The following is a 25978-nucleotide window of genomic DNA, read 5'->3' on the forward strand; positions in this document are numbered from 1 at the left end:
TTGAGACAGGCGGTAATGGTAGGTTACGAGATGAAGATTACAGTAGAAACAGCCGGTGACTGGAAGCTATGCTTTCGTTAATAAAGAAGGAGAACTACGTGAGTGAAGATGAAGTGACAGTAATCTTTCAGGAAGAGCCTGAAATTACTTGACGAAAGCCACTGAACAGGAGCGACTGCCAGTCGAAGGCTGGTGTGTCACCTGCTATGCTGCCAACTGACAGTCTGTCACTCACCTGGCGAGGATCGGCGTATCTCGCGCGCCGATATCGCGGCAGTGATTGACACAATCTTCAAAGCGAGGTTTCAACACAGACTAAGATGTGAACGTGTACAAATGCGCACAACAAAAAGGTCAAAGGTGCTCCCTCGCCGCATTTTCCCACATCAAGCGTCACGCAAATATCGTTAAGATCCGGTATCCCGCGGACGCTCTGGACGATTTCGCAGCAGAGGCGGCGAGGTCGCTCTCCAGTCAGAATTAAATTTGTTTCTGTGAAACGAGACATGCACCTCTTCATCCCAGGGGTACTCTTTCCAACATATAAAGAAGCTGAAAAAACTCGAATATGTCAGTAAAGAGAGCATATTTCAGTCGACGTTAAGAAATATCCCGAGAAAAAATAATAATGGTATGAAACGTGAACGAGATTAACGATAAAAGATAACAGCTGAAATTAGTTTCATGTGAAGAAAAGTTTTCAGATTCATGTGAATAAAACTCGAAGGCTCAAATATTTACAGAAATAAATTCAAGTTAAACGGTTTTCCTTTGTTTCCGTCTGTAGGCAGGTCAAAATATTGTATATGAAGCATGTTGTTTGTTTGTTCCCCAGTTGTAATACAACGTCATGACAAATATCATCGTAACAATAATCTGTGGATGAATAAAACTACTACTGCTACTACTACTATTACTACTAGTAAAAAACTGGTTAACTTAAGTGGTAGTTTACAAGTTAATATATTCTTTACTTTTGTGTGCTTGTGCTTCTCGATTATTTTGACATACGAAACTTTATTTCCTTTGAACAATACCGAATGGGAGCTATAAATATTATAGGTATGGTATTTGGTATTTAGGACGAGTTATCTACAAATTATTGGGAAGTGAAATAATCGCTACAACTTCATTCAACAGTTCCTCATCGGAAAATTTCCATCAACGTCAGTAAGTTTTCTCGATCGTACGTTTTTTTCTAATCAGATCTACATTTATGCACGCCATTCCAGTGATATGGGAAAGAATTTGGCTGCTTCTGTTTGTACTTTCTAGCATATTTCCACTATAACAGTGCCCGTCGAATCCAGGAACACAATTTTTCCCAACTTGTGTCATTTAAGTGAAGTGCAACATTTTACGTATATCAGTCTAACTTGTTTGTTTAGTAATGGTCCGTAATGTGTTCTGCTGCCAGACTGAACTTTCTCTGTGAATTATTTTTTGATGGAGAAGTTGTTTGAGACTATTGCTAGAGAACAATCCCTACAAACTACAGTCAACTAATTCAAATGCAACGGTTTATACGTATCACACTTTTTCGGTAGTTTGTTCCGGTTTGTTTATTTAGGCGTAAACAATAATAAACGCTGTTGCTAAACTGAGCTTTCATCGGTAACTGTTCTTCACTAGAGATTTCTTCTGAGAGCGTTCTCATGTGACATTCCTGTCAGTCAACGTCAATAAACCATGTTTGCGATAAGGAATCTGCCTTATGCCAGTGGATGTTTTTTCGGGCACAACACACGGTGTATATGACAACCGAGTACGCAGAGCATGCTTTGGAAAATTTTCAGTTTTCAGTTGTGATATCCGATGCGTTCACAGGATTACTTCGTGCCGCCCAACATACACAGAAGTCTAAGTTTTTGTATTTAATGAAGATATCTTACAGTGTACCAAATATCACAAAACCAGAGAAGCTTATGGTAGGTTATGCCATCAAAACCTGATTTGATTTGTTTAACTGTGAGAAGTCAACCAGATTTTTAACAAATTCACTAATTATCGTAAGCCATGTGTACATCAAACTACTCGCTTTTTAATCATAAGGTGCAATGGCCACGTATTTTACCATCGATGCATAAATATTTTTACAATACTGCATGTTGTTTAGCGTGGAAGAGATATAATTTTCCAGGTGTTGGAAAGCTTTCAAGCTGTTATACCAACAGCCACGAATACTTTACCAAGTGATTTTCATTTAGTTTTTAGAGAAATTATTAAGAAAGCAGAGACAATGAGCGAAAATCAACATACAAACACACATACTCAAATACACTCTATCTCTCTCTGTCTCCTTCTCTCTCTCTCTCTCTCTCTCTCTCTCTCTCTCTCTCTCTCTCTCTCTCTCTCACACACACACACACACACACACACACACACACACACACACACACATAGCCTAGAACGCCACTGAGGTATGCAAAACCTTCAGATTCATGAGGACAGATTAAAGTACTTTTTTTTTTAAATTTTAGCTCCTAGTACCGAACTACAAATTTACGGTACCCAAGGTGCTTTCAGCAAAGGAACATAATGTTCAGGTTCCATTTTAAAGTTACACAAATAGCTGAATCATCATCATCATCGTGTAACTTCGACCGCGTGAACATCAAATTTGAACAAATACAAGGTTAAGAAAGAAATTAATAACTGATTATTTACTTGGCACCGATGCGAGTAGACATAAGTCTTAATGAGCGATTTACATCATGTAAATACATCTTTAAAGTGTGGTTAATATGAAAATTTTAATGGACAGCGCTGACATTCAAGGTGAAGAATATGACGTGTTATGTTGTAACCAAGCAGTCGATATCTGAAGGTGGCCTCTAACAACCGAAATGAGTCGTTATCACTTACATCTCCCCGTAAGACTGACTGAGAAAAATAAATATTTATAATTCATTAACATAGTTGTCACTAGTGAAGACAACAGTCTGCCCTTACTAAAAAAAATCAATTTATTTACGTAATTTTGGTCTATGGCGTACAAAAAAGTATATGACAAGGCCAGCCAACAAGTGATACACAAATCATTGAGGTCCTTAATTACCCAGTCTTTTCCTCACTATAGTTCCTATCATTAACTCAGTATCATTAAATAATGTAGGTAGAATTATGAAAGAACTCTACTTTCGTTTGAGTTTTGAAATAATTACCTTAGCACTCTTTAATATTTATTCTGAAAATGTTATGAAAATATGCATTTTCAACTTCTCGTGGCATAATGAATAATCCACTAAATTTCGGGCATGCAGCCGCGCAAATGAAATTTCCTCTACTGATATTTCGGCCGCGTATCGTCCGGCCATCTTCAGAGCGAGTCACAAGACTGACGACAAGGTTTTTTTTTCTTTATTGTGATTTCATTCCCCTGCCCCATATGGGCAGGGGAGAGCTGTCAGCGGCACAATCCGCCGCTCTTCAGCCGAGTGACACGACAACTAAAACAAGAATAAAATGATACATACATAAGGAGATAAAAAAGGGGAACATAAAACAGAGTAAGGGGAGAAAATGGAGGTAAAAACACACTGACATGTAGACGTTCATGGGGGACAGTTAAAAAAGTCACCAGAAAGTTAAAAAACACAGTTGGTGATTCTTAAAACACAGAGAAGAAACTGAATGCGCATGCACAGGTTAAAAGTTGGCCACAGTATTAAAAACACTCCGAAACAACACACTTAAAACCCACTTGGAGCACACACGATGAAGAATAAAACTACCAGGTGGGACCTGCCGAGGGAAAGGTCAGAGAGGATGGAAAAGGAGGGGAGAGCATGGGGCAGCTAGGGACGACAAGGTGCCAAACATGGCCTTATATGTTCCACTGCGGCGGTACTGCGCATGCGGGTCACAGATGCTGGTCGGCGGGAGAGACATACGCTTACACATGCGCCGCCTGTGGCGAAGGCGTACAGACATTCGATGAATCACAGTGATGTGAAGATTTTAACATCCACCTCTTATTTTTGGGAATCTGTATTCAAGGAAGCTATAGAAATTCGATTAGCCAACAATTTAATAAACAGAGATAATGGTTTTAATTTGGACAAAGCATGGAATCCGGCTCTTGGAGTAATTAAATTCCAGAGAAGTCGTCATCGTGTCACCGCCGCCGATCAAACATCGATAAGCAAATCGAATGTCTGTACGCCTTCGCCACAGGCGGCGCATGTGTAAGCGTATGTCTCTGCCGCCGACCAGCATCTGTGACCCGCATGCGCAGTACCGCCGCGGTGGAGCATATAAGGCCGCGTTTGGCACCTTGTCGTCTTCTCCCCCTTTATAAGTCCTCTTCCTCCTTGGTTTCCCCCCCCCCTTTTCGTTTTTTCCTCTCCTCCCTCCTTGTTTTTCCCCCTACTCCAGGTCCCCCCCCCCCCCCATCTGCCTTGGGTCGGGAGTGCCATCTTTGTTCCGCCTTTTCGTGCAGTGTTTTACAGTGTGTTTTTCCAGTGTGTGCTCCATGTTGTGTCTTTTGGGAAGTGTAGCGAACAGCCATCATACTGTCGCTGGGTGTGCTTTTTATTACTTGCGAACAGCAACCAGACTGTCGCCATGTTTTTTAATTGTGTGTCTACTGTGTTACTTGTCTGATTCCTGTTTCTTTTATCTACATTGCCAACCCCCTTTGCTTTCTGTTTTAACTTTCCGCAATTTTACGCCATTTTTCACTTTAAATCGCCATTTTATCGCCTGTTTTTCCTTGTTTCTTTCTTCTTCCTTTATTTACAAAAAGTCTGTAGGCTGTAGAGCAGCGTAGTAAGCTGCTGCCGGCCCGCCCCCTTCGGGGGGAATTGAAAATCAATAAAGAAAAAAAAACAAAAAAAACTTGTCGTCAGTCTTGTGACTCGCTCTGAAGATGGCCGGACGATACGCGGCCGAAATATCAGTAGAGGAAATTTTATTTGCGCTGCTGCATGCCCGAAATTTAGTGGGTTATGAAAATAGTTACAAGAAATAAACGATACATTTACAGAGCGCGGATTGCGAGATGCTGCATTACTCAAGGATCTTACAACCCAAAGTACGTTGAGCTGGAGGTGAGGCAAACTGCTTCTCAGTTTGGAATACTCGGGAATGGATACCGAGGTATGACATTAGCCTTATGATTTTCATATGTTACTCTGTTTCGATCATCTAATCGGCATAATCTTCCTGTCACTGACAGATTCTAAAGCGCTTAAGGAGTCAAACATAAGTTTGTTTAGGATTATTGATGTGTTTAAAAACTGTAGTGTCTACCGTATATTGTCACTTCGCCTTTTACATAAATACGCTAGTTTAACTAAAACGGAAAAAAGTTTTTGTTTCGAAATGATTACAATATGACGTATTTGCGCGGTTAGGTCACACTAGGCTCGGCTAATGTATCGTTGATAGCCAGGGGGAGCTTGAATAAAAATTTTCCTGGTTGGTGGATCGAGGCTCGTCTTGATTAAGATAAAAGGGACGCGTGAGGAATAAAGTGTATTTGCAGAGACGAAATGAAGGTCGAATTCGGGAGAATTCTAATCGCTGCCACCTGCAAAGCTACATCGTGGTGACTCAATGAAAATGAGGCATGCATAAATTGAATCAAGACGCAAAGTATTTTGAACATTTATCACAGTACACGAAAAATAAGCAGACGTATTCCTCTGTAGTAAATCTACAAAAATATTATTTACGACGTAAAAATCATAGTGCTGTACTTTTAAGATGTCAAATAATTCGTTTATTTAGGATAGGAAGAAAATCAAAGATTGTTTTACCATTCTGTAATGTCAAAAAATATGTTGAAGGGAATCCATTCAGTTTCTTTCCTTAAGCGTCAGCATCAAGAAGGCTTTTGTGGGTATCACCAAAGTGGTGCAACAGATAAAAAAATTACCGAGAGAAAATTTTTAGTTTTTTGAGATCAACTTTCACTCGTACTACCTTTGCACTGTCTTGTCAATAGAAATTCTGAAGCTGGCTTAGTTTCCTCGAATTACCAGTAGGTTCGAGGCAATGTGAAATTCCTCATTCAATCTTTGTAAGGTGAAAAAAAATGTGTGTGTGAAATCTTATGGGACTTAACTGCTAAGGTCATCAGTCCCTAAGCTTAAACACTACTTAACCTAAATTATCCTAAGGACAAACCCACACACCCATGCCCGAGGGAAGACTCGAACCTCAGCCGGGACCAGCCGCACAGTCCATGAGTGCAGCGCCAGACACCGGTCGGTTAATCCCGCGCGGCTTGTAAGGTCAAAGCCCCCTGTCCGCCCTAGACTGTTGGAACAACATTTCATCTCCTTTACTAGCTACTTTCGGTCCATGTCCATTTTCAAATGCAGGTGTGCATCGATGAAGTGTGCGTTGTGTGTCGTCATATTTAAAAGACAAACATGTTACATGGGAACAGGAATATGTTCGTATATACAAGACATATTTCCCAGAACATAAATATGATCATAAACCAAAAGCAGCACTTGCAAGTTACGTCCTACATCATTTGCTGGCGGTGTTCCGATCTTTGTCTCCTCTACATGTTTTAACCTCTAAAGTTCCCTCTTGTACCAAAGAAGGTATTCACTACCGTCTTAACAGATGTGCTATCATCCTGTCCCTTCTTCTTCTACGTGTTTTCCATAATTATACGAGTATTCCTTTCCTCGCCGATTCTGCGGAGAACCTCATTTCTTACCTTATCAGTTCACCTAATTTTCAACTTTTTTTGTAGCACCACATCTCAAATGCTTCTATTCTCTTCTGTTCCGGTTTACCCGCAGTCCATGTTTCACTACCATACAATGCTGTGCTCCAAACGTACATTCTCAGAAATTTATTCCTCAAATTAAGTCCTATGTTTGATACTATAAGACTTCTCTTTGCCAGGAACGCACGTTATGACAGTAAATTTGTTATGATTGGACTTCTACAGGTTTTTGAACATTTTTAGCACCAAATGCACCCGCTCACCCGAATCGATCCTCTCAACTTGTCCACAACGGAGTAAATTGCGTTTTACAACGGAAAAGTCGGGCATGTCGTTTTCGAGAAAAAGGTTTAGTGTTATGTTCTGAATACTATGAAGATAAACTAAGGGATCAGTTTAACGTATTACAGATAAAATAAGATTCCAGTATCTACAACAAAATGGATTGTCCGACTTTGACAAGATAGTTTTATGAGCTTGGAAGAAAAAACTTGTGTGGAGATTGTTCATGCGTAACATATGGTTGGCATTCAACAAAATATTGGTTATTTTAGCTACAGTCAGAGAGAGATGTCCTTATGTAGCTACAGAGAGTGTAGTTCATGCGCTGGCGCCAGCACTTACTCTAGCAGAAGATCAAGCTCATGAAGATACATTACTCAGTATATAGTTTTTCTCAGTTCCGTTAGGACTGCTTATGTGAAATTCCAAAGTGCAATGCTATCTCGTGCCGAGTTGCGGCGTTACCATCCTTGAAGTTTCAGAAACAGCCGTCTAGAAAGTTAAAGTCTGCTGCAGCAGACAGCCTGGCTGTAAATATAACAGTACGTGTCTGACACTCCTCGGAAAATGGTAGTGGAACAACGAGAAAACATCAAGGTTTTTATAGTCCTCCAGCGTTTGTGGGCTATAATTCGCCGAATTCGACCCAAATACCGAGAGGCAGGTTTCTGATTGCTCCTCCATGGCGACACGCCAGTCCACAGAGCAAAGACTGTGCTAGAGTTTTTGGACAGTAAATGGATCACAGTCCTGGATCATCCACGGTATTCGCCGGATTTTGTCCTAGTCATCTTCCGGTTGTTCCCAAATAGAAGTTAGTAATGGGCACCGTTATGACGCAATTAAGAACATCCAAGAAAATTGTGCTGCCGCACTAAATGCAGTTCCAAAACATGACTGTTTCAAAACACTTTTCAAACGATTTCAGCTATATTGTGTGTTTTGTTTCAAGGGAGACAATTTTGAATAAATACAGTGATTCTGTGAATATAATCCATGACTTTTATTTTTCATAACACAGTTCAAACGGAACTGGAACACACTTTGTATTACTTTCGTAGTCAGCTCCCTGGTTTGGAGTAAGTCGGCCGTAAGTATGTGGAAAAAATTACCAATGAAATAATAAGTACACCGCACAAATAGTGATCCCCTGAAAATATCACGCTAATACCGTGTAACACAGACTCTAGCGTTAAAAGTGGCCTCCATCTAACGAGGAAGACAGCGACGAGTTTCTTCACCTGAAGGCACTCGTTGCTGATTAGATCCCAATTGTGAGAATATTGATTGCTAATTTTCACCCGCTGTTCCAAGAATCCACAGACATTTTCTGTGGACTTAAGATTGGGTGATTTAATGTGAGTGTCGATTTGTGGTAGGGTGCCTGAGTGTTGGTGACACCACAAACGTTTACGTGCAGCACTGTGAGCACGGCTGTTGTCAGCTTGCAAAACGGGAGTCTCCACAGCGTACGTATCACGAAGATGTAGAAGAAAGGGTGATGAGTAGACACCGAAAATGCTCAAATTCCTGGTTCAGGTTCACGTAACTGGAATGAGTTCTTGTCCGAAAGCACCACCAAAACATCACAAAACTACTTCTCACCTGGGCTGCACCCTCTGCGCACTGTGAGCGAAATGCCCAATTGGGCCGTCTGTTCCCTTGGCTCTCTCATCATTTAAAAACAGGCAAAATGTCGGCTCGCTGGACCACACTACGCGCCTCCAGTCAACTACGGCCCAGTTCCTCCTTTTTTTGGTGGTTGAAGACGTTTACGGTTATGTGCCACCATCCACAACGACCTTTAACGAGATATCCGACTCCAAATGGTTGAGATGGAGCTGCATTCACTGGCTACGGCAATTCCTCTCGGGTTTGAAACCGTCTGTCATTGTGAAGGCGTGACACTCGTCTCCCATCTCTGACGATTAAGGTCTTTTTGTGACCTCTGTTCTTACGCTCTGTTACATGGCTGCGAGTGGTACAGGGTGTTTCAAAAATGACCGGTATATTTGAAACGGCAATAAAAACTAAACGAGCAGCGATAGAAATACACCGTTTGTTGCAATATGCTTGGGACAACAGTACATTTTCAGGCAGACAAACTTTCGAAATTACAGTAGTTACAATTTTCAACAACAGATGGCGCTGCGGTCTGGGAAACTCTATAGTACGATATTTTCCACATATCCACCATGCGTAGCAATAATATGACGTAGTCTCTGAATGAAATTACCCGAAACCTTTGACAACGTGTCTGGCGGAATGGCTTCACATGCAGATGAGATGTACTGCTTCAGCTGTTCAATTGTTTCTGGATTCTGGCGGTACACCTGGTCTTTCAAGAGTCCCCACAGAAAGAAGTCAGAGGGGTTCATGTCTGGCGAATAGGGAGGCCAATCCACGCCGCCTCCTGTATGTTTCGGATAGCCCAAAGCAATCACACGATCATCGAAATATTCATTCAGGAAATTAAAGACGTCGGCCATGCGATGTGGCCCGGCACCATCTTGCATAAACCACGAGGTGTTCGCAGTGTCGTCTAAGGCAGTTTGTACCGCCACAAATTCACGAAGAATGTCCAGATAGCGTGATGCAGTAATCGTTTCGGATCTGAAAAATGGGCCAATGATTCCTTTGGAAGAAATGGCGGCTCAGACCAGTACTTTTTGAGGATGCAGGGACGATGGGACTGCAACATGGGGCTTTTCGGTTCCCCATATGCGCCAGTTCTGTTTATTAACGAAGCCGTCCAGGTAAAAATAAGCTTCGTCAGCAAACCAAATGCTGCCCACATGCATATCGCCGTCATCAATCCTGTGCACTATATCGTTAGCGAATGTCTCTCGTGCAGCAATGGTAGCTGCGCTGAGGGGTTGCCACGTTTGAATTTTGTATGGATAGAGGTGTAAACTCTGGCGCATGAGACGATACGTGGACGTTGGCGTCATTTGGACCGCAGCTGCAACACGGCGAACGGAAACCCGAGGCCGCTGTTGGATCACCTGCTGCACTAACTGCGCGTTGCCCTCTGTGGTTGCCGTACGCGGTCGCCCTACCTTTCCAGCACGTTCATCCGTCATGTTCCCAGTCCGTTGAAAATTTTCAAACAGATCCTTTATTGTATCGCTTTTCGGTCATTTGGTTACATTAAACCTCCGTTGAAAACTTCGTCTTGTTGCAACAACACTGTGTTCTAGGCGGTGGAATTCCAACACCGGAAAAATCCTCTGTTCTAAGGAATAAACCATGTTGTCTACAGCACACTTGCACGTTGTGAACAGCACACGCTTACAGCAGAAAGACGACGTACAGAATGGCGCACACACAGACTGCGTTGTCTTCTATATCTTTCACATCACTTGCAGCGCCATCTGTTGTTGAAAATTGTAACTACTGTAATTTCGAAAGTTTGTCCGCCTGAAAATGTACTGTTGTCCCAAGCATATTGCAACAAACGGTGTATTTCTATCGCTGCTCGTTTAGTTTTTATTGCCGTTTCAAATATACCGGTCATTTTTGAAACACCCTGTACGTCATTATTTGTAAACACGTCGAACGGTCCGAATGCGTATGCCGACAGTCCGCACAATTTCATGAACGGTCCGAGTACATACACCGACAATCCCACTGTTTCATTCACAGTCTGGTCATGAGGCCGTCCAGACATGGTAGCTCTTAATTTCATATATCCTTCTTCAGGTCGACTGGTGTTCGTCTAATTTTGTTTGAGCACGAATGAATCCTTATGTATTTGAAGGTTTGGTGTTATTTGTCATTGGTTTTGGTGCTACTATGCAGCTTCTTCAGGCACACCAGACCACTTGGTATTACATAGTGTGGCTTGAAGATGGTGCATTGCACTACTGAGGTCGATGGCAAATAAAGCAAGAGTTGTAAACTAAGATGAAGGATTCAGTCGCACTCTAGATCTTAGACTCAAGTTTTTGCCTGGTAGATGCCCGTAAACACTCACGTATTGCTCGTTAGCATCTCTACGTATTACGGAAGAATGAGACAGCGCCAGTGGTGAGCTCGCACGCAAAGAGGCAGGAGCTCGCATTTCTCCATGCTCACCGCTCACCTTCCTCGGGCAGCGAGTCGTACACCTCTTGCGCACTGGCCGTCGTCGACGTACTGGCCGTCACTGTCTGCGGAGGCGCAGCGCCGGCAGCAGCCAACAGCATCACCAGCACCAGCATGTAGCCGTACATCATGCGATCCTGCAAAAAACAACCGATTTCCCAGAACGCCTCTCTAGGATACTCTAGCACTGATTTACATTTTCAGATCCAAGTTCTGCATCTATCTCCATTAGTCCCAAGTTTCATCATTCCCTACTCCATCTCGAATTCACTTTCCGTTTTGATTTGCCTCACCTGTATATTGTACGCACCTCTTCAAACGTCATATGGTCTCCGGACACCCCACAGCATCTGCTATTATTGAGACCTTTGGCTTGCAGGGATGCCTTCTTCACCTCTCCATACAATATCCTTTTCCTGGGGAATTTCTACCTCTTTCCCTTCCAAGACCATGAATTTTTTTCCCGAAATATACCATCCTATCAACACAGCCTTTCTCTACACAACTCCTGGCTCCTGTATCCTGTCTCTTGCCTCTTACCAGTACTCATAGGTATCCTTTCCAGCCCCTTGTGAAATATTACCAGCAGCCCCCAGCACCATCATTCTTATTGTCTCAAGCGACCCACGTCACCACCTCATCAAGCATACAAAACATTGTTATTCTTTTCAGTTTATGTCATTCAAAGGCTGAAAAGCGAGAACAAGGCAGGAAACCCTCCATCCCAGATTCCTAAAAGAATCGCACTCCCATGAAAAGAAAATAGCTTCAAAAATCTGATTTTTTTTACAGAGTAGTTAATGTGTTAAGTATTTGACATTAATTATGTAGCCTTTACGGCTGTAGATGCAAAATCCTGGGCGCCCGGTGTAAGTAGTGTGTAAGCTCAGGGAACGATGCCCTAAGCAGTTTTGGTCCCATAAGATCATACCACAAACTACAAATTTTTTTTGCAAAATCTTAATTACGTTGGTTCTACTAGTTCCGGACGACGCCTGACGTTCACGTTTTACTGCATGAAAAGCAAAAATGTAGTAAACAATCAACTTTTTTTGTTTAAATTATTATTTTGTAAGAAATGTCAGCGAGAAAAAGGTTGAAGTTACGTGTCAAGTTTGTTGGAAGTCGCTAAGTACTCTCATACCCATACACTGGATGAAAAGACAAACGCAGTTTCTGACTTAAATACTCGTAACTTCAGTTATGTTTTATCAAAAAGATAAGAAAATCTTCGTCTTTTGGAACTTAAATTTATTCTTGAGTAACAGACATGTTTCGCCTATTCATGTTAAGCATCTTCAGTGGTCTAATATATATAAAATTATTTTATTATACATATTTTGATATGAGATTTGTGGTGATCCTTTGGCATGACAGTTTGTTTAGATCTAGCTATTTCGTTTTTCAGTTATGCTATACCATGTGCATTTAGCCTAACAGAACAAAAAATGGCTGGATGAATAGGTCACAAAAAGACAAAGCTTGTGGAATGCATTGACTGACTTTGGTTTCCCAATTAAATTGATCAATCCCTGCAGATTGCATGGATGAAAATACAAGCAAGGATTTACTAAATGGATTTAAGTCTGACCATTTTAAAAATAAAACTGGGTTAATACAAGATGATGCTTTGTCCCCCCCCTTCTCTTCAATACGGCTTTAAAAAGAGTTGTGAGGAAACTCAAACTGGTACCTACTGGGAAACTCCAAGAAAGCAAAGTTAACGTGTTAGCATACACAGGTGACATAGTGCTCATTGGATACAGTGAAATAGAGATTAGGCAATTATTTGTGGAGCTTGCAACAGAAGCATCAAGACTTGGCCTGAAAGTAAATGACGAGAAAACGAAATACATGATAGGTCAAAGATATAGAGATCAAAGGGATAACCAATCACATCTAATAGTTGGTGAACACAAATTCGAGCGTGTTGAACAGTTCAAATTTCTGGGATCAGTGATAGATGATCAAAATAAGAGATAACTAGAAATAAAAGCGAGACTGCAAAATGCTAACCGAGTCCATTATGCGATACAAAATCTCTTAGGGCCCCAACTGCTGACTAGGAAAACTAAAATAAAGTTATATAATACAATCATCAGATCAGTTCTAATCTTTTGGGGTAGAAACATGGAGCCTAACGAAAACAGAACACCACCATTTACAAGTGTTTGAGAATAAAGATTATAGAAAAATCTTTGGTCCATATTATGACAATGAATCACAATGGTTGATGAGAAGCGAAGATACAACATAGAAGTCCACTAGCTATCACATCAACCAACTATAGTAAACATAATAAATGCTAGAAGACTGCAATGGGTTGGACATCTGATGAGAATGAAAGAAGACCAAATTATGTTAAGAATATTCAGGGAGAAGCCATATGGCAAAAGACCAAGGGGGAGACCCAGGAGTACTTGGCGCAATGAAATTGATTGCATATGCTAAAGATTGGGAATAAATAAATGGCAAGAGGCAGCACTAGACAGGAGCATCTGAAGGAATCATGTGAGATCGGCACGGGAGCTTCGAGCGCTTAGAAGATACTACTGCTAAAAATCACAAATATATAGTTGTAAATAGAAATAGCTGGGTCTAAGCAAACTTCCAAAGAATTACTACAAATCTCACATCCAAATACGTATAATTAAATAATTACATAAATTATTAACTAATTATATAAATATGTATTACAGATTTCTGAAAATGCCTAACAAGAATAACCGAACGTATGCGGTATTCAATAATAAACTGCAGTTGCAAAACACTTCAGTTTTCTTATCTTTATGATAAAACATAACTAAAGTTACTATTAGGAACTGAGGAAAATGGTTGCAGATATCAAAAATATTTAATGCTTGTGTTAAACTGTCGATGTAAGTTTATACCACTTGTAGAGTAAAATATGAGAGCATTACAGTTTCTTAAATTCGGTCAGTGATTATACGAACGTCTGAAAATAAAATTTTTACTGTCCCTGGAAGCCGCTAGACAGACGACCTGCAGCTGTGATGTGTGACCATTTCATCCATTTAGAGATGTAGATACCCCTTTCCTTACCACTGTTTTTTGGTGATTCTCAGTTATCATATAAATGCCAGAAATGCTTATCCTCTCAAAAATCGCAAGCCCTTTGCGTACCTCCCAACTCAATGCGATATTGAGATTTGGATGAAAAGAATCGACAGTCTTGAATCGGCCAACCCTACCCAGATGGATACGAAATGAAAGACGCAGAAGGTAGAAAGTGCTATAGTCTTGACTGGAAAAGAAAGCATAACATTTTGTCATATAATTAGTCGCATTAAAATGTTGTCTTCTCTGATTTCAGACCAGGACAGGGCGTTTCCATTCAGTACTTTTAATGATTTCGAATTTACTGGTATTAAAACAGAAGGAGTAAAACACGACTTTAACAAAAAGGAGAACCTTTTTTCACCTTTTTTTCTTCGCAGTGCAAACGGAGAGAGTCGTTGACGTCTACAACTACAGAAACGTCCAGGCGGGTGGTGTGTTGAACTGCTCACACGTCCAGCTCAGTTTAGGTTTCCTGTAGTTTATTGGATCGCTTCTGGCAAAAACCGACATATTTCTTCCGAAGAGGCAACAGCTGTTTCTTTCTCCCACGTTTGGTCGTACATCTTGGTCTGGTCGTGGACACCAGACGAAAATACTGTATAATTAGTAAACTGTCACTATTTCTGTGGAGAGATTTCGAGATTTTCGAACAGATCGAAGATGTATGAAAGCCGCCAGGCTGGTCGCTTTTCGTGCCTCACTCGGTTAGAGCACTGCCTGCTGGAGTCCCAACCCGTCACACAAGTTTAGTTTCTCAGAAAATTTCACAACAGCATATCATCCGCCATCCGGCGCAGAGTGAAAGAACATCAACATATTTGATAAATATCCTTAACTGAAAATAAAGCTGCATTTTTTAGGGGGGATCCACTGGATGAAGTTTTGATAAGGAACCCATTTCTGGAAATGTGCAGAGTGTATATAATAAAACAAGTTTGCAAATCCGATCACTTCCAAATCTCTAGCTGCACTGTGCACACTGAAACTGAAAAGAGAGCGCCGTCGCCAGATTATTTTGTAATTATGACTTCACATAGGCGTACACTTTTCGACCTACTACAACAACAGCTGCGAGAAACTGGTATGTTAGTAGTTACTAGGGTTGACTGTGGTGCTCCAACGACGAGCCGCATTATCGACTTTGAAGAGGACTTTCACAGTTGCATAGAAGAGAAACTGAATACGAGCACTTGTAACATTGTCCAAGCCATGGGCTACTGTAAAGCATACAGGTCAGAGTTCATTGTATTCGCTGTGTGCGTACCGTGAAGCGGGAGGTTTTAAAGTGATCCGACCTTCAAACTTACATCGATACGGTACATTTCCGGACATGATTTCCCTATCAGAACTTTATTTACTGAATTCATTTCGCAGCCTATAGAAGACTGTATCAATAATTGTGAGACACACTGTATAGCAACTCTATTGAGTTTGCTTGTCGCGTTGTATAAAGGGCAACCAAATTCCTTGTAATACAGATATTTATCCTCTCTCCCATCTTCTTCTTAATTGACAATTGGTGTTTTGGATTAATAGTTTGGTCGCCAGATCGTTTCACATTCAGTTAGCATAATGCCGTTCTTAGCTCAATTTATGTCCATAATATGCAATTTACAAGAATTTATAATAAGAAGGCACGAAGAATAGCATTTTCGTGGTGTATAGCTAGATTTCGTGTTCCTCATATACCTGCTAGTCTGAACAACCAATTCCAGATTTGATTTACGGGAAGCGATGGATAGTTTCAACAATTGTAGAGCCCGTAGTTGTATTTTCTGGTTGTAGCTTCGCGCTGTCATGTCAAACAATCGAAAGAACTTCATTACGTGGTTTCAGCAGCCGCAGATGGCGGACAAAACGCCTACTCTACGAAAAAATCCCGCTACATATTGAGGGACCGCTTATAAAATTTCAACAGAACTTTCGTATCGTTCTGAGAAATTCTACATACTGCTACTTTTTGCAAGAGTAAGTATCAAACAAGTTTTGGAAGAGTAAGTTTCAAACATGGCAGCTGTCAATAGTAGCAGGTGGAAATTCGTGTAACAGTTTCACAGCACTTACCTGTTTCAGAAAAACTGATTTAAGAATCCTGATGCAAAGCTGTTGAAGGTCGCCTCTCTCGAGGTAGCAGCAATGCAAGTTCCGTGTCTGCTCTCGGTTACTTTAGTCACAGCAGTAATATCTGTCCGCTATTTATACCATTGTCTAACTCTAATCAGCAAGTTAACCACTATTTGCTTCGCTAACCTTCAGCTGTGGTGGGGATAACCAGTGGCAGCAGATATGCGATTGCGCGGTAGCTCTTTGACGTGTTGCCAATGAAACTACTGACAGATCTTCGTAGGGCTCATCGTCCACACTGAGGACGTTTAGCTGCAACACTTTCTCCGTGTAAAGAGCACAGTTTGTTATCCGAGTAGAAGATAGCGCTTATGAAATTGCTGTTTCGCACCTTGAATCAGAATGTGTGTAATTGTTTCGAGATGGGGCGGTGCCCTGCAACAGTAAAGAAGAGGCAGGCCATGAATTTCTCAGTGGCGCTGATAAACTCAAAAACAGGGTTAGTCACATCGTTAATGGCGATAGATTAGGAAGGTAGTGTTGTGTATTGGTACACAGAATAAGTTTCCAGAGGAAAAGAGAGAGGGAGAGAGCGTGTTAGCAGCTGAACATATTGTTCTAACTTGTTCTGTTTTCAGATCTTACAGGTCTTTCGTTCTTCTCATATCTGAATGATTTTTTTTTTTGTTGCAGAATTCTTTACTTTTCGTGTGAATTTTATTTAATTATTCTCGCATTTTTCTCCCACCCAAGTGTATATTCCTGTCCCTCTCTGAAATATGATCAACATTATTTTCTGTCATCTGATTATTTGATCCTCAGCCGACTGGCCGCGTTTCAGAGAACTGATTTCTTGCCTCACTTCAGTTGTTGTATGTTGTCGTTTGCTGATAGAAAGATCACATATGCAGTCTGTGCTTTCTATTCAGAATCTCAGTAAGTTCAACCTTCCATCGAATATTTCCGTAAAGGTTATTAGAATTCGAATTCTACATCAGAACAGTGATCTCATTCGCTTTAGTTAAGTTTCTAACTATATATCTTTCTGTGACGCTGACCTAGAACTGCAGTCGTCCTGTGTGTATGCTAAGCAATGTTTTCACAGGAGACGTGTAAGAAATTACATTCCTAGATAGCTTCACACACTCGAAGCTAGTGTGTGCGTATGTGTGTATGTGTGTGTGTGATTTTGTGAAAGCGGTTAAGGAAGGAGACAAAATTCTGATTGATCCTAGAAATTTATTAAGAGATTTGTCAGTCAAATACATTTGGGAAAGCTGCCACAACATGGAAGAACTGTTTCAGAGGCTTGAATGAGACAGACTTAGCATGTAAATATAGAAATCTCCTTTATATTATAGCTTTTCAACAGCGACTGTTAGAAAGGAGATAACGATAGACTGATATCATTATAAGATGTAGTTTCTAGAACGTTTGTACATAGAATCTGATGTTTTCCATGAAGACTTAGATTTAGGTATTACAATGGTTGCTCAAAACGTTGTGTAACATCTGGCTAAAGATACTTTCGTACTCGATCAAAAAGATTGTCTGTGGAGATGGGTACCTTTCTGTCCAAGCAAGAATGATTACCTATGTGCCCCGCGGGATTAGCCGAGCGGTCTACCTCGCTGCAGTCGTGGGCTGTGCGGCTAGTCCCGGCGGAGGTTCGAATCCTCCCTCGGTCATGGGTGTGTCTGTTTGCCCTTAGGATAATTTAGGTTAAGTAGTGTGTAAGCTTAGGGACTGATGACCTTAGCACTTAAGTCCCATAAGATTTCACACACATTTGAACATTTTTTACCTCTGCGCAGTATAAGTCATCAGGCACATTCAAAGACGACTGGATATAGTACCTAATGATATTTTACATGTTAACATCTATCTGCTCTGACGGCGTGGGAAATTTCAATAAAGATTTTTTTAGGCCAATCACTCTTGGAAATGGATAAGTGATCCGTGTTCACATAGGACGTGTTTTCAGCGCCGGTCTTACACACTGTTTTTCAGGCAGTGGTTTTAAATAAACACCAAAGAAGCTGCAAGGGAATAATCCTTGCTGACGACCAATGACGGGTGATATTAGGAGCGCTGTGAAGACCAAAAGCTGTCCTGCGTAATGTAGTGATATCACGCAGGCTGCCTCAGGACTACTGACCGATAATGCGAAGTGTCTGACGATCCACAGCTCTTCCTGAAGCGTTCTCTGCTTTCCAGCTGTCCCCAGTTCTGTTTACACAATACCATACTATTTACAATATATCTCTTGGATACATTTTCTCTTACAAAGGCTGCTCGGAGTATTTCCACGTAAGACACTCAAACAGAAAGTCTTTATGCTTTACACCATTCGATTATTCTATACTCTAATTTTCAGCAAATATATTTCTGCTTATAATATCTTGTCATAGGTAATGTATTAAAATAGCATGTGATATGATAGGGGCGAGATGAAGGGGCATTACAGAGGAAGGACTTGTCAATGCTAGAGTAGATACGGACAGTATGACATTTCTGAAAAAGGTATCTGCTCAGAAACATTATGCAGATTACTGTATTGTGTGATAGCTTTTAAAATAATGATGCTTCAAGAAAAAAGATTTAAAAAACAAGCATTAAATGTAGGACACCTATGGGTAATGTCGATAGGTGTGAATGATTCAGTTTAGGAACAGATAGGCGTACTACTGACATAAATCAATAATTCTACAACCTGGGCTATAAATTCTGTCAGGGTAGCTGTAAAAAAATCAGGATTGATGAAACTTCGACAAAGTGTTAACTTTGCCATATAATAGAGCAGGGCTTCACAACGTACATGCTCGCGCAGCAAGCTGTGAGCAGCAAGGCGCGAGCACGGAGCAGCGCGAGCACGCTACCCCCACTACCGGACCAGAGCAGAGAGTGGGGAGAGTCACGTGGGGCACACAACAGCTGCCGCCAGTCAATGTAAATCCGCGGCCACCTGCAGGGATATCACTCACGAATTATTACTGCCACAAATGAAACAAATAAAGGAGCATGTACACGTGCCACATAATTTTATTAGCTTAGTGTATGACTCTACATTCGTATTAATTTGTGAACTGTTACACAATAAAAGGTGTCACTGAAGTGTGGGATTCTCGGTTATCTTGTACTTTTTGCCCTTTATAATTGCGTCTATGTTCGGAGTAATTGTTCTTGTGCATTGTAGGCGCAGTGTGCAGTTTAAATTTCGATCAGACAATGCGTTTCTCAGGCGCGTCTTGTTATATTTCATTGCAGAGAACAGTTGTTCACAAACATACGTGGAACCGAACATTGATATTATTGTAGCCGCCAGTTCGTGCAAACGAGGAAATCTATCCTGAGGGAAGTGTCTGTAGAATTCCAAAATGTTTTTCTTGTTCTGAAATTTGTCTCTGTATTCTCTGTCACACTGCAGGTCAATAATTTCTAGTTGCAGCTCAGGACAAATTTCTTCAATATTCGCTGAATATGGACAGGAGAACAGATCAAAATCACTGTCTAGTGATGTGAGATCTTGAAAGCGTTGATCAAATTCTTCCTTAAGGGCAACTAAACTATGTGAATAACGTTCACAGTCTTTGTGAACATCTTGATGGATGATAATTTAGGAAAATGAGCTAGATTTCCTGTTGCCAGTCGACGCATCCAAAGTGTCAATTTCATTTTAAAAGCTCGTAATCGATCTATGAAATGAGTAATTAGCAGATCTTTACCTTGTAGTGAAATGTTCAAACCATTCAGATGGCTGGTTAAATCTGCTAAGAACGCGAGATCACATTTCCATGAAGGCTCTTTCAATTCAGGAACACACATGTTATTTATTTCCATGAACATATTTATCTCATCTAATAGGCAAAAAAATCGATTTAATAATTCGCCACGACTAAGCCAGCGGACCTCGCTGTAATAAGGCAGGCTACCATACTGGCTTTCTACATCCTCAAGAAAGCTTTCAAATAGTCTGTGTTGTAGCCCATGCTTCCTTATATAATTGGTTGTACGAACAACAACACTCATCACATTTTTTAGAGTGATACTCTTTGCACATAAGTTTTCCTGGTGGATCACACAGTAAACGCCCGTTATTTCATTCGGCACGGTCAGTTTTTGCATTTTCTCCTTCAACAGCGCAATGAAACCTGATTTTTTTCCCTGTCATCGCTGGTGCACCGTCTGTAGACACTGAAACTAAAGAATTCCACGACAATCCTATATTTTCAATACTTTCTGCAACACTACTTAAAATATCACCTCCGGTTGTAGTGTTCTTCACGGCTACTACGTCGAGGAGCTCCTCCCTCACCTGAAGATCTCTAATAACACCTCTAATACATATGGCAAGCTACGCTGTTCCAGTGATATCAACACTTTCGTCCAGAGCTAGAGAATACGCCATAAATCTTTACAGATATTTGCAAGCTGGCTCTGGACGTCGTCTGCCATGTCCTGTATGCGAAGCATAATGGTCATGTTAGATAATGGCACAATCCGAAACTGTTCAACTTGAGATGGACACAAATGTTCCGCTGCAACTACCACACATTCTTTTATTAAATCGCCATCAGTGAATGGGCGCAGGGATTTTGCTAAAAGCAAAGCAATTTTGTAACTCACTCTGAGAGCTGCCTCAGTTGATTTTTCTTCGTCGTGTCTTCTTCGGATAGCTTCCTTTTAAGTTTAATAGCTTCCTGTGCACGATCTGGTCCATCACATTTTCCACTTCCGTAGTCTTTCGCGTGGTACGACATATAATGTCGCTGCAAATTAAATTTCCTAAAAGAATTCAGCGTTTTGTGACATACTAAACATTTTGCAACACCATCTTTTTCTGTAAACAGATACAATTCCTCCCAATGAGGGTTGAAGTGCGAAAGCATGGCTGGGGCTACAGAACGGCGACTTGACATGATTCTTAACCAGCGAAGTGACTGTTAGAGCTGATCGTAGTACTTTAAACGTTACACAGTCGACGCGAATTCAATAGGCACGCTGCGGCCCTATTCAAACTTGCGCGCGCATTTCCCCTCCCTCCCCTCCCTCCCTACTCCGCAACGTTGCACCTGCTCGCGAGCACGTGCCTGAGCAGACGCGAGTACTCGCGCTCAAATCCGGCCAGTTGTTAAGCCCTATGATAGAGTAACCAACCTTTGACAGTAAATCCAAACACTTCAAAGCTGTCTTAATGGAGCACTTGACAGCAGAACTTAACGATTCCGAGCACATCCATGGTGTCGATCTGCTGAGGACGAAACGTTAAACTATTTGGGCCGACAGCTGGTGACGGAAAGCTTAACCCTAACACACTATTTCTCTTGAGTATTATGTGGATGAATAATGGACGTTAACCACAGGCGTCTTCGAGGGAAACAAGAGCGACACTTGCCTCCTCCTGGAATCTATGGTAGACTTTTATTAATTTCCAGATTCTCGCATATTTCTAGAAACGATTATTTCTGATAGTGCTCAAATACACGCAAAGGGTAATAAAGTGGGTTTAGTAAATATTACATTGTATGGTTACCAAGTGACTCACGGGAAATTATGCCGTTTCCTTGTCGTGGCAGCAGATTTGTCATTGGTTTTCAATCTTTCTTAACAAGCTACGGAATTGGTCAGTTCAGACACCTTGCACACTATAAAAATGACGCCATTACTCGTACACCTGCCCGACACCCGCCCCAGATTCCCACAAGAACAGGCCCTTGGCTTGCAAACGTGTTGAACTCAACAATAAGTTTGAATTTGACCCGTGAAGGCTTGCTAGGACTTCATTCAATTTTAGACTGTAGAGCGATTGTAGTAGTAGGAATTGTCGGACGATAGTCCAGGTATTATGATGCGGGGAGGCATAATGTTGCGTGGGGGTATTGACCTCCAAATCTTTGAACACGGTACAGTCACCGGTCAACGTTGTTGTGATTCTGTACTCCTTCCACATGTGTGTGTTTTAAGGGTGCAGTCGGCCCTGGTTTCATTTTTATTGATGACAATATGTGACAAGATCGAATTGCACAAGTGGAGGATCTCTTGGAACGAGAGAATATTCAGCGAATGGACCGACCTGCCCCGTTCCCACATGCAATCGACCACGTAGGGGATGCGTGAGGAGATATGTAGTAGCATGTCCACATGCACTAACGACCATCCAGCATTTGTGAACCGCGCTGGTGGAGAAGTGGAACGCCCAATCACAAGAACTCCTGACCAGCCTTTAGGTCAGCGCAGGGGCACATTGCAGAGCATGTACTGGCGTCTGTGGTGATCACACAGCCTATACCTCCCTTTGTAATGTCCAGTGAACCATCATGAATCGCGATGACTTCAGTGTAATTGTCGTGTTTGAATGAAATCGTCATTTCTGTTTCATCTATGGTCCATTTTCATTGAGCTATGTTATTTGTCAGTGACAAATCACGCGAAAGTTACTTTCGTCGTTACGTTTTGCCCACCAGTATATGTAGCGGGGTTCTTGCGTTTACCGTTATATACACGCAAACCGTAGCTTTACATCCTCCGAAAGGTCACATTATGGTGTTCTATTATACATGGTACACGTTTCTTTTTCTCTCCTCGCTGGCTAGTGACCAGAATCGCTGTATCTAGATCCTTCTGAGAACATGCCAGGGAACCACTGTGTTAGTCAAAGCCAGACAAGATGGTGAATATTTGTATCGTAAACGTGTGCGGCAGAATCACCAGCAAGGCCTCAAGCAATTTCTGAAGAAGTAGTGGACCTATTCCTTTCCTTAAATTGCACTACGTACCATTTTATGAGTATTTAGTCAAAGATGGGCAGGAAGTCATACACCCCACTTGTCTTGAATTGCGTAAACTCTGTTCACTGTATTTACGTGTTTTAAACTTCTTTGCTTTAGGGCGCATGACAGCTTAGGACACAAGCACCCAAGCTGATTTATGTGAATTATGGAATAAAGAACTAGCTAGCCCAGATGAGTGTGAGAATCCTGCTAGACACGACTCCCAGTCTGGCGGCTGTACCACCCTGTTGAAGGTTGATCTAGCGTGTGGATTTGATCTGGTGTGGCTTGCCTCCCAGTACAGTAGGTTAGTGCCTGCGTGTCGAGCTATTCTGGGTGGTTCTTGAGAAAAGCGAGGAACTTCATTTATGTGTCAGTTGTCACAAAACTTGAAAGACAAATGATAAGGATGGGAAATACCCAGTGTCATCTGTGGAATATGCTTCTTACGCTCTCTGTCGAAGCTGTGTTACGTGATACAATATTTATTTTTAGGTAGCCCAACGATACCGCCAAATATTTTCCCATCTCCGTGGGCGAGCATAGGACTCTAACAAGGAACCCCTTGAGTGCGAGGCCGCAAAAAGCCAATAATGTTTGCGGCATTCGATGCCCCACATATTGCCTAAAATACAACCACAATATTGACTGCCAGTGGCAACAGGGCGCCAGACTGGAGATGAGCACAGCATGAGGCTACGTACAGTAGTCGACGAGTAACTCACAACAGCACTACAGTGCTAATGGTGTTGATACAAAGCAGAACAGTCGTAACGACAAAGCAGACTTTGCATTATAGCTACAGCAACAGTTGGCGATGTTGACATTTCGTCAGAAAGGAACCCTAGGAATTTCGCAACGTGAGAAAAAAGTGACAAGTAAAATATAAGCGATTCTGCAAGATGAGTCAGCGGAATGTGAGGTGTCGTATATGCTCGAATGTGCGGACAATGTACATGAGGAGTACAACGATGATGATACTTGTTTAACTAGTCAAAGTGATATTGAAACAGTTGTCGAGCCATGTAGTTCATCACCTTTGTTGGACAGGGAGCCACAAATATCATCTCCAGTGAAGCGTAGTTTAGGATGATCGTTGTCCAAGGAGCGGGTAATAAGAGTAATCCACTTCATAGTAAAAAATCAGTTATGAAACGAGTTCGAAAAACTCTGCAACAATATGACCGCGCAGTGCGTGAGAAAAACTACGGATATTCAAGACAGGAGAATGCGCATTTGTTACAAAAACGCCTTTGCGAGTTTCGAGGATGCTCCATACAATTTACAGGATATGCTTCATAGTGACTTACTACATTATGCACATCAAATTGCGCGCGTCATACTTTAAAGTGATTTCAAGGGAAACAGTGAATGGTTGCATAACTTCAAACAATGCTACAGAACTGGAAGACGTAAGATAACGAAATTTCAAACAAAGCGTCAGCTTGGAGGTGCGCAGCAAACTGCAGAATCTGTCCGAAAGTTTGTAGATGAGATAAGTAAACTTATCCAATCGTTCCGTAAGGAATTTGTTTTTTTACTCTGACCAATCGGGATACGAAGAGGAAATGCATGTAAAAGGAATCCTGGAAATTAAAGACAGCAAGAGAGTTGTATCACGATCAACTAGCATCAGTGCCTTAACTCATTCGTATACAATTATGTCGACTGTTAATCTGAATTGCAAATTGGCTGGAAAGTTATTTATTGTGCTGCGAGAAGTTGGAGGTGTTCTGCCCCCTACGATTCTTTCTCGTGCGCGTGATATTGCCAGGGCAGTAAGGAATATTTACGTAACAGCAAGCAACAGTGGAAAAATGAGAGTAAGAGAATTACAGCTATGGTACGGGCACTGCTTTTGGCTTATAAGAATCATACTCCTTTAGATCAGACTACCCCTCCTGAAAAGTGTGTGACATTGCAGTCCATCCTGCCTGGAAACATTGGGCAAATTCAATTTCTTGGTGTTTGTTTCTTCCCGTGCCTATAAAACATGCTACCGCACTATCTGCAGCTATGCTTTAAAGGACTGCCAGTTTCACGATAAGCTCGACTGCAGACTGTTTCGCATTCGGTTGCATGCTATCACACTCCAGCAGTTCTCATCATCCCGTTACCCTAATACGATTCTACACTCCTGGAAATTGAAATAAGAACACCGTGAATTCATTGTCCCAGGAAGGGGAAACTTTATTGACACATTCCTGGGGTCAGATACATCACATGATCACACTGACAGAACCACAGGCACATAGACACAGGCAACAGAGCATGCACAATGTCGGCAATAGTACAGTGTATATCCACCTTTCGCAGCAATGCAGGCTGCTATTCTCCCATGGAGACGATCGTAGAGATGCTGGATGTAGTCCTGTGGAACGGCTTGCCATGCCATTTCCACCTGGCGCCTCAGTTGGACCAGCGTTCGTGCTGGACGTGCAGACCGCGTGAGACGACGCTTCATCCAGTCCCAAACATGCTCAATGGAGGACAGATCCGGAGATCTTGCTGGCCAGGGTAGTTGACTTACACCTTCTAGAGCACGTTGGGTGGCACGGGATACAAGCGGACGTGCATTGTCCTGTTGGAACAGCAAGTTCCCTTGCCGGTCTAGGAATGGAGAACGATGGGTTCGATGATGGTTTGGATGTACCGTGCACTATTCAGTGTCCCCTCGACGATCACCAGTGGTGTACGGCCAGTGTAGGAGATCGCTCCCCACACCATGATGCCGGGTGTTGGCCCTGTGTGCCTCGGTCGTATGCAGTCCTGATTGTGGCGCTCACCTGCACGGCGCCAAACACGCATACGACCATCATTGGCACCAAGGCAGAAGCGACTCTCATCGCTGAAGACGACACGTCTCCATTCGTCCCTCCATTCACGCCTGTCGCGACACCACTGGAGGCGGGCTGCACGATGTTGGGGCGTGAGCGGAAGACGGCCTAACGGTGTGCGGGACCGTAGCCCAGCTTCATGGAGACGGTTGCGAATGGTCCTCGCC

The 25978-nt window shown here is 42.0% G+C and overlaps 1 protein-coding gene across 1 annotated transcript in view; it reads right to left on the reverse strand.

Moving 5' to 3' along the window:
- LOC126162276 (uncharacterized) overlaps positions 1 to 16295 on the reverse strand; it is a 36325-nt gene extending 20030 nt beyond the window's left edge. Inside the window, exons 1-2 of the mRNA XM_049918686.1 lie at positions 16205 to 16295; positions 11058 to 11196 (exon numbers count right to left, since the gene is read on the reverse strand). Coding sequence (XP_049774643.1) covers positions 11058 to 11190 — 133 coding nt within the window. The 5' untranslated portion in view covers positions 11191 to 11196; positions 16205 to 16295. The remainder of the gene's footprint in view (positions 1 to 11057; positions 11197 to 16204) is intronic.
- Positions 16296 to 25978: the final 9683 nt, after the last annotated feature.

The sequence above is a fragment of the Schistocerca cancellata genome, chromosome 1 (genome assembly GCF_023864275.1).
Source record: "Schistocerca cancellata isolate TAMUIC-IGC-003103 chromosome 1, iqSchCanc2.1, whole genome shotgun sequence".
Classification (NCBI taxonomy): domain Eukaryota; kingdom Metazoa; phylum Arthropoda; class Insecta; order Orthoptera; family Acrididae; genus Schistocerca; species Schistocerca cancellata.